This window comes from Desmodus rotundus, chromosome 2, assembly GCF_022682495.2.
Source record: "Desmodus rotundus isolate HL8 chromosome 2, HLdesRot8A.1, whole genome shotgun sequence".
Classification (NCBI taxonomy): Eukaryota; Metazoa; Chordata; class Mammalia; order Chiroptera; family Phyllostomidae; genus Desmodus; species Desmodus rotundus.
The window spans coordinates 204,339,767-204,348,990 of record NC_071388.1 but is presented as its reverse complement, the minus strand read 5'-3'; the positions used below and the strand labels follow the sequence as shown (position 1 = coordinate 204,348,990).

Genomic DNA, 9,224 nt, shown 5'->3' with positions numbered 1-9,224 from the left:
CTCCTCTAAAAAAAAAAATCAATAAAAATAAATAAGTAACATCTAGTACAATGTACACACTATAAAATTCGCCTTTTAAATTGTGCTGTTCAATGTTTTTTAGGATGTTTGAAGTTGTGTGGCCATCACCACTAACTCCAGAAAATCTGTTTCTAAAGCCTGTGGAGTTTTAAAATGTAGGGCTACCATTGGTTTCGGGTCCACTTGTGGCATAGACACGTGATACCTCCCGCTGGTCGGTAAGGCCAACGGACTGACCCCAGGAGGACAGAATAGTAGCTGCGTTCCAACGCAAGCCTTTGCACAGTCGGTGCCCGGAGTTCCCAGGGTGGCGACTCAGCAAGCCCAGCTAATGATGCCCTCCTTCCACCGTGCACCCACATTTCTGTGACAGCCACTGAAACCCAGCATTGGAGTACACTGCCCTGAGGCCAGGCCCTCAAGGCGACGTTTGCCTTCAGTCAAGACGCCATTAAATGAGGAGGCAGGCTCAATCATATTAACGTGTCCAGTGAGAGCCAGGCCACTTCCTGCACCTTGGTGAATGGACACGTGGATTTGTAATGTTGTTAAAAGACAGTGAAAATGATGGCTGACAGCCCCCTTCTGGAGTTCTTTTAAATGCTGCCTTTGGGTGGGTTAGATGCTCGGCGAGGGCAGCCGCACTGCATGGGGTGCTGGGGGAAGCTGGCCTCCATGGCTCGCAGGAGGTCAGACAGGTTGGGCTCTGCACCTGCCCTCGGGGTCCCGTCTCCTCCTTCTGCCCCCTCCCTCCAGCGAAGTGAGACAGAACAGAATTGACTCTTCTCCCCACAGTGGCCAGGTGGTATTTGCAGAGTCTGGTCCTGTTATGCAGGTACTCAAAGCATCCTGACCACGAGTCACACTCTGGTTAAAGTTCCAGCTGCTCCCCCATTCCTCCTTGTCCCACACTTCCCCCCAGGCAACCCCCAACTTTGCACTCATGGCCTCAAAAATCACTGGCTGCCTCAGAGCCTTAGCTAGAGTTGCTCAAGCCTCTTCCCTTCTTTCTTGACACATCTGTTGCTCCTCCAGGAGCCCTTCCATCACCCCGGTTCTGAGTCACCTTTCCCAGCCCCTCACACACACACTCAGGGCCCACACACACTAACGTTTTTTTCTTTCTCGAACATACCAGCATCGAGGTTACATTGTGTAAGTTTAGTTGATTATTCCTTCATCCCTCCCAGAACAGGGACCCCGGGAGGGCAGGGAATCTCCTGCTCACCGATCTGCAGAGCGCCCAGATGACCTCAGGGTGGGGCCAAGGGCTGCTGTGGGCCTGCCCATCTGCACCTCTGCTTTTCGGATGCTCCTTGCATCTCTCTCAGTAGCCCTGTGACTAGGGACAAGCCTCCTCTACGTTTGTGCCCCTATCTGCTTTGTGTAATGGTACCGCAGGGCCCACAGGAGGGGCAGACCTATGCTTTGTGTTAACGTCTCAGAGGTAGCAGCCACAGCAGCTTCCTGGGCCAGGAAGCGCACACAAGGACCAGTTGTAGAGCAACAGGGAGCCCCCCACCCCACACAGGGTGCCAGAGGCCTCAGGTCCCCAAGGTGCTATGAGGCGTCCCTGGGCAGCCAAGGTTGGAGGCTGGGAGTCCAGAGTAGCCCAGGAGAGCCTTGGGTGCTCCAGGAAGCCACCTCAGCCACCAGGGTGCCCCACATCCAGCCCCATTCCCAGGTGGTAAATAGGAGGGAGAAGCGCTGAGGCTCATTTATTGTCAGCAGGTGAAGTTCAGGACTCTTGAGGTCTGAGGCTGGAGGCTTGGGGTGGGTATGTGGGGGACCCAGTACTAGTGGGAAGTGATCCAGTATCGGGGAAGGGCATCCGGGAGGGGCGCCCTGGTGGAGGCCAGGAGCGGTCAGGGCAACACGGTCCCCAGCAGCAGCAGCAGCAGCGCCCCGGCCAGCAGGACCAGCGACGGACCCCCAGAGAGCCCCGGGCCCGCGGCAGCGCTCAGCCCGCAGGACGTGTAGGGCTCCAGGCAGGCAGCGAAGGCCATGACGTGCGCCACGAAGTGCTGCTCCTGCACGCCGCGCACCAGGTGCGCCTGCGGGCCGCGCGCGAACACCGCCACGTCCTCTCCACCGTGGGACTCTGACGACAGGGGCACGGCCGCCTGCTGCCTGTAGTTGGGGTCCCCTGGACAGACGGTGAAGGTTCAGGACCCGCGGACGGGGGTGGGAGTGGGCAGCCCCCCGGCGGGACATCCCCACAGTGGTCGCCCCGCCCACCCACAGGGTGCACTCACGGCTCTCGCTGTCGCTGACGTTGGGCCGGGGACCCCCGCTGAGGGCGAAGCCGGGGCCATTGCCATAAAGGATGGACGTGTAGCCCTTGCCATCTAAGGCCAGGGAAGGAGCCAGGCCTGTGGGGAGGGGGGAACTGGGATGAGGCCGCCGCAGCCCTGCAGCGCCCCCTGTGGCTGAAGCCCGGCACTGCGTGCCTATTCAGTGGCTCCATGTGCCCAAGGTCCCTGTGAGGTCATTGCTATCCTGACCCTCTTTGACAAAAGAGCGAACTGAGGCCCAGCGCATCTTCTGCGGCAAAATTTGGGAAACAGCACCTGCCACTCCCCTGGGGCCTACCGAAAATGGAGCTGCCACGCAGAGTGTAGCCACCAAAAGTGAAGACGTGAGAGTGGTCAGCAGTGACGAGGGTCAGCGTGTCCTCCTCGCTTGTGAGCTGGCTGGCCTTGCTAATGGCGTCATCGAAACTGACAGCCTCAGTGAGCGCCAGGTGAGCTCGGCCCTCATGATGGCCTTGGTCAATGCGACCCCCTGCAGAGAGACCACTGGGGAGGTGGGTGATGGGGAACCTGCCCTGAGTCCACTCCCTGCCCCGCTGAGCCAGGGCTGCCACCCACTCACCCTCCACGAACAGGTAGAAGCCTTGGGGGTTCCTGCTCAGCACATACAAGGCTGCAGCTGTCATCTCCATCAGGCTTGGGTCCTGCTTGGGGTCTCGGTGGACCTCATACTTCATGTCTCCCGGCTCAAAGAGGCCTGTGGGACAGGGGACTGGGTGACTGACCACTGAGGGGTGGGACCGAGCACACATCCGAGTACACTGGCTCAGTCAGCCGAGGCCCCGGGGGGCCAGGGCAAGGGGCTGCTGGTGGCGGTGGTGGTGGGGTCATTACCCATGAGGTGAGTCACAGAGGTGTCCTGGGAAGCCTGGATGAGCGCTGTTCGGTTCCACACATACCGGCCACCCTGGGAGGCACAGGCCCAGGCTTCAGCCCACAGCCCTAGAACCAGTGGCCTACCCTTGTCCCTGCTGCACCCCCTGCACCCATGAGCCCTCTCACCTGGTGCTTGGCCTGCCACTCCTGAACCAGGTTCCTCTTGTCCAGCCTGACCCCTTTGTGTTTCGCTTCAGCAGGGTACTCAGGGTCAGGGGTCCCCTTGGGAAACATGTACTTGCGGCCTCCACCCAGGATCACCTGGAGCCCGAGGATTAGGGCAGGTGAGCTTGGGGCTGGCAGGCCCTTGGCCCCTGATCCAATAACCCCAAGTCCTCTGTCTGGTCTGTGGGGATGACCCGGCTGGGCTGTACCTCTACACCATCCCAAGTGTCCTGAGACCAGGCCAGGTCCCAGGCCCTAGGGCTCAGGCTGTGGGTTGACTGGGACTGTGGCCTGTGTGGGACCCCCATCCCCCACCCAGGTCCCCACCACACTTGGAGACTCACGTCAATGTCCATGTTGGAGATGAGCTGTGTGGCAATGTCCTGGCAGCCCTCCTTCAGGGCCTCGGGGGGCATGTCCGCATCTGAGTACCACTCTCGGTTCACCGTGTGTGCGTAGGTGCCGGCTGGAGAGGCGTGCTGCACCCTTGTTGTGGTCACCACCCCCACTGACTTCCCTGAGGGTGGCAGAGGGGTGGTTGAGCCAGGAGGTCTCCCAGCCCGACCCCTGGCCACTGGGCAGCCCCAAGCGCACCTGCGTTCTTGGCCCGTTGCATCACGGAGGTGACCTCATTGCCGCGTGTTGTGTTGCACTGGCTGAGTCGGGCCTTTGCGCTCACGCCAATGGTCTGGTAGTTGGCCTTGACTCCACACAGGTAGGCCGTGGCCGTGCCTGCGCTGTCTGGCACTTGTCTGTCCACATTGTATGTCTGGGGACAGAGACACCCTCAGATCCACTCTGGGACAGATGCCCAGATCGTGACTTGGCCCTGACCCCCTACCTTGAGCCTCCTCCCTCCCGGGCCTTCCATTCTGCCAGACCCTAGACACACCCCACCCTGTGCTCTGGGGCACCCTGAGGCCCCCAGCCCTTACCTTGGCCAGGGCCGTGTATGGGAACTGGTCCATGGCCAGGGGGGTCTCGGGTCCCAGCTTGCCATTCATCTGTCCCTTCAGGATCCGAGCTGCTGTCACCGTGGACACCCCCATCCCTGAAGGAACAGACCCTGTCAGGCCCGAGTCCCCGGAGATGGCTGTGTGCAGAGGTGGGCTTGGGGGCCAGGCTTGGGGGCATGGGTGGCCATGCACACTCACCATCCCCCAAGAAGAGGATGAGGTTCCTGGCGGCCGTCTGGATAGGCTGCAGCTTCTTGGCGGCATCCAGGGTGTGGGCTGCTTGGCGGTTCCAGAAGGCTGGGTCTTCCTCCTCAGCTGGCCAAGGGGACGGGGAGGCTAGGTCAGCCTTGGGGTAGCACCAAGCGTGTGGGTACCTGCGGGGAGGTCCCTGTTACCTGGGATGACGCCGAGGGAGAGCTGTAGCCTCAGGCCCAGCAGCAGCAGCACCCAGGCCCCATGCATGGCTGTGGGGTGGTGGGAAGGTGGCGGCACTGGGACTCCAGAGGGGCCGGGAGCCTGGTGAGGCTGGGACTTGGGTGAGGCTGAGACACCAGGGGACCAGCTGGGGTGAGAGCTGTTGGGGCTTAGATCAGGGAGGACTTTATCCCTGGCTGTAAAAGGCTCCATGTCCCTCCCAGTGCCCCAGGTGGCCACTCCAACCCCGCCCCTGTCCTGCTGGCAGAAGGAAGGTGGCAGGGTGTGACTAAGTCTCCAGGTACCTTTCCTGAGCAAGCAGGGCCATCCTGAAGACCACAGGCCACAGGTGTCTCCCAGAGTGTAGTGGGGACAGGGGCAGAAGCCCTCTGGATGAGGAGCGTGTGCAGAGGCCTGATGGGCCACCCCACCCCCTGCTCAGCCTCTGTTCTGTGTTTTCTGTGAGCCTGTTGGGCCCGGCTTTGTTCTGGGCGCTGCAGGTCAGGGGTGTGTGGACCAGTCAGGGGACAGTAACCTCACAGGGCGATCTGGTCATAAATCCATGACCTGGCAGCTCCTGGTGGGCATTCACTTCCTTAGCAGAAGGTTCACCTTTGCCTCAAGCGAGTCCTGCCCATTGTCTCTGTGCATCTAAGTTAACCCACCTGGAAATGTCTCTTTTGAGACCCTCAGAAGAAAAACCGCCCTCCAGAGAGCATGTCACCCTCTTAGCTCTCTGCTAATAGCGCCTGCCGCGCTCCCTCCCACCTCCCGGTTGTCACCCTTGTTCCTCCTTAATTCCAAATGCATAAAAGAAGCTGCACGCTGCCATTCTACTCTACGGAGCATTTTTTTCAGCCCGTTGAGATCTTGCCTGCAGACGTCCCCTTGTTTAGCTCACGTTCTTTTTATGGAAGCTCTCTACAGGCTTGGGCAGTGTTGCACGGGACTGCGTGGGCTCTGCTGCAGGGTCTGAAGCAGCCCGCCCAGGACCTCCCCGCAGACACAGGCCTGAGCTCCGCGGCAGCCAGGGGCTCTTTGGTTCTCAGGAGGTCACAGGTGGCAAACACAAGGCCCACAAGCCGAATCCGGCCCTTCACCTTGGTTTACCCAGCCCGGCGCCTAGTTTCTTCCCGGCGGCAGCGCCCAGATCTCCCTTAACTGTTCAGGAGCAGTTACATGCATGCAGTCCAAACATTACATTCGGCCCTTTGAAGGCCACCCTGAGGCCGATGTGGCCCCAGAGAAAATGAGTCTGACACCCCTCCCTTAGGCAAACTTGGGTGTGTCTAACGCTGAAATCCCCAACCTACCTGCTTTAGGGAGTGGTTCCTAGGCAGCTGCTCTTAATTTCATGTTTTGAAATTGGCTCAAAAGGAAAGTTAAGATTAAGGCGGGAAATCGTGCCTCCCAGGTTGACAAGCCCCACAGCAGTCAGCCTCTGCCCAGCACGCCCGCAACCACCCGTGTCAGCGATTCCTATAAACTAGCAATTTGGCTCATCACTTATTTGAAACTATTCAAAGGGAAGAAAAGGGTGAAGCTACTGAAATGATCAATTTACAGCTTCAGCCACTCAGTGACCAGGTCTGACCTCTCCAAAGAACTTTCCAACAAAGTGAAAGCAGAGCCTGTTTTTACTGCAAAGAGCCACACCCTGTCTTCAGAAAAAATGGTAGAAAACTGACATGGGATTTAGGAGGAAAGAACAGAAAAAGGACACAGGAGCAAGCATGGGGCTTCTCCGAGGGCATCTGTCTGTCTCGCCAATGCTTTGGGAGACACTGAAATTGCCACTGAAGGGGAAAGCAGGAAGGCCCCTGCAGACACTGGGGCTGCTGTATCTGACCCTACACACACCCAGCCACATGGCCGTGCCCTCGAAGGAAAGCTTTCGTGCAACTGGTGGGGTATCTACTCAACTGATGACTCCTTAAATCTGAACCCGCCCCCTTCCAAGTAGGGGGTCTTAGGGGCGATGTGTATTTTCGCTAACCAGATCGGCCCCAATTCACCGGATAGGGCGAGACTTTCCCAAACCCCATCATGTCCACAAAATCCTTTCCTCAGAACAGAAATGTATTTAGAACTAAATGAATCAGCAGCTGAATCAATTGGGAAGATGATTTTCAAGGAACCTCCACGAAGGGACACTGATCCCGAGACTCAACGTTTGCTGTAGGACATCCCTGTGGGGCTCCGGGCTCTTCCCAGTCCAGACACTGGGATGGCGGCATCAGCCATTTCTATCAGAACAACTATGGACGGGGCTTTGCTTCTGCCCAGTATTTGCCAATATCCTGCTGTGCCGGCTGGAAGTACGCGCCTTATACGAGATTACTTTACAAGGGGTTTGTGGTTCCATGTAGGAGCCCCTGTATGTAATTCTCTCATCTTTCCAGAAAGGAAACCTAATGGAGCCCTGGCTGGTGTGGCTCAGTGGATTGTGGCCAGCCTGCAAACTGAAAGATCGCTGGTTCGATTCCCATCAGGGCAGGTACCTGGGTTGGGGGCCAGGTCTCCAGTTAGGGATGTGTGAGAGGCAACCAGTTGATGTTTCTCTCACGCATGGACCTTTTCTCCCTTTCTCCCTCCCTTCCCTCTTTCTAAAAATAAATATTTAAATCATTGAAAAAGAAATAAATAAAAGAAACTTAATGGAAAAGGATGGAGATTTGTACAGAATCTCAGAGCTATAAACAAAAGTCATTCACAGACATCCCGTGACTCCAAATCCACATGCCCTCTTATCATCCATTGCTTGGACTACCAATTTTTTCATGAGGTTTATGTAGCACCTCTCCCAGCATTTCTGTAGAAAAAGACGGTCAATATTTCTTTGCCATCACTGGGAAAATCAAGAATTTACTTAGACTGTGATGCCCAGAGATATATGGAGAGTCCCACCCAGTATCCTCTGATCCTAAAGGCTGATTTGAATGATACTGATTTCTCCCAGATTCCACGCTAATCCACTCTGTGGATGATCTACTCTAATCCACTCTGTGGATGATCTACTCTAATCCAATGTGGTAATGATTCCCTAGGGCACAATGAGACTCCAAAAGGACACAATTTACCTATTACAGCAGCTAAGGATAGAAGGTCTGGAAAGACAAGCTCCATCCTCTTTGCCCCAAGTGAAGTACCTTGGCCAACTCATACCTAAAGATGGGTACTGATTGACCCCTAAAGCCTCAGAGGGATCCTATCCTCTTCTCTTCCATGACCCTAGACACAGCGTAGGGCCTTCGTGGGGATATCTGAATACCGTCACAACTTTTCCCACTAATGGCTCAACCTCTGTACGCCTTATTACAATCACATCGACTGGGTCCCATCCAGGGCAACCTGGAAGGGAAACAAGGTGTGGGCGCTCCCGGGGAGCATCCAACCTGAGGCCTGCAGGCCGCCTGTGGCCCAGGATGGCTGTGAATGGGGCCCAACACAAAATCGTACATTTACTTAAAACCTGAGATGTTTTTTGTGATTATGTGTTGCAATGTATTTAATTTGTGGCCCAAGACAGTCCTTCTTCTTCCAGAGCGGCCAGGAGATGCCAAAAGGTTGGACACCCTTGCTAGAAGAAGAAGGAGTTGAAGCGCCCACTTGGGACACCCTACTACAAATTTCCTTTCTTCCCTCTTCTACAGGAAAGGACAGCAAGTGCCAGAGGGGCCCCGACTCAACACACGGAGGCCACCACGGTGCTAGAGGGTGTTAGAGCCCAGTAGCTGGAAGGGCTCCCTCCCTGCACGAGGGCCACCTCTGTTCCAGCCACATTATGCACACAGACATTTAATCACTTATGTTCCTTGTTCTGTCCAATCTTTGCTAAATCTCACCACACTCAGCATTACTCGACTGGCTTTTTATGAAGTGCTCCTGCTTTCTACATCTATAGCTAGGGTTTTTGGGGTTTTTTTTTTAATTATTTATTTATTTGCAGAGAGAGGGAGAGAAATATCAATGTGTGGTTGCCTTTCACGTGCCCCGTACTGGGCACCAGGTCCACAACCCAGGCATTTGCCCTGACTGGGAATGGAACTCGAGACACTTTGGTTTGTAGCCTGTGTTCAGTCTACTGTGCTACACCAGCCAGGGCACCTAATGCTACTTTTGCTCAAAGTAAATGTTAACCCAGCAGCCCTACTACCTTCCTTACAGGATGAATGAAAACACCCATGATTGCATTCTACTTGCTGACTACCTTCTTTTATTTTTAAATATATTTTACTGATTATGCTATTACGGTTGTCCCAATTCTTTCCTCCATTGTCCCCCCTCTTCTTCGTACCCCCTTCCTTCCAACAATCATCCCTCCCCTTAGTTCATGCCCATGGGTCATACATATAAGCTCTTTGGCTTCTGCATTTCCTATATCATTCTTAACCTCCCCCTGTCTATTTTATACCTGCCAATTATGCTTCTTAATCCATGTACCTTTTCCCACTTTCTCCCCCTCCCCTCCCAACTGACA

The 9,224-nt window shown here is 55.7% G+C and overlaps 1 protein-coding gene across 1 annotated transcript; it reads right to left on the bottom strand.

The window, feature by feature from the left end:
• Positions 1-829: 829 nt before the first annotated feature.
• On the bottom strand, positions 830-4,972 carry LOC112299738 (intestinal-type alkaline phosphatase-like). The gene is made up of 11 exons (XM_053919210.1): positions 4,726-4,972; positions 4,529-4,645; positions 4,310-4,425; positions 3,969-4,143; positions 3,719-3,891; positions 3,336-3,470; positions 3,168-3,240; positions 2,896-3,030; positions 2,614-2,805; positions 2,277-2,393; positions 830-2,167 (listed from the first exon to the last, which is right to left on the bottom strand). Exons 1-11 carry the CDS (start codon positions 4,955-4,957, stop codon positions 1,887-1,889), a joined length of 1,746 nt encoding a protein of 581 aa, XP_053775185.1. The 5' UTR covers positions 4,958-4,972; the 3' UTR covers positions 830-1,886.
• Between the last annotated feature and the right edge of the window lie 4,252 nt (positions 4,973-9,224).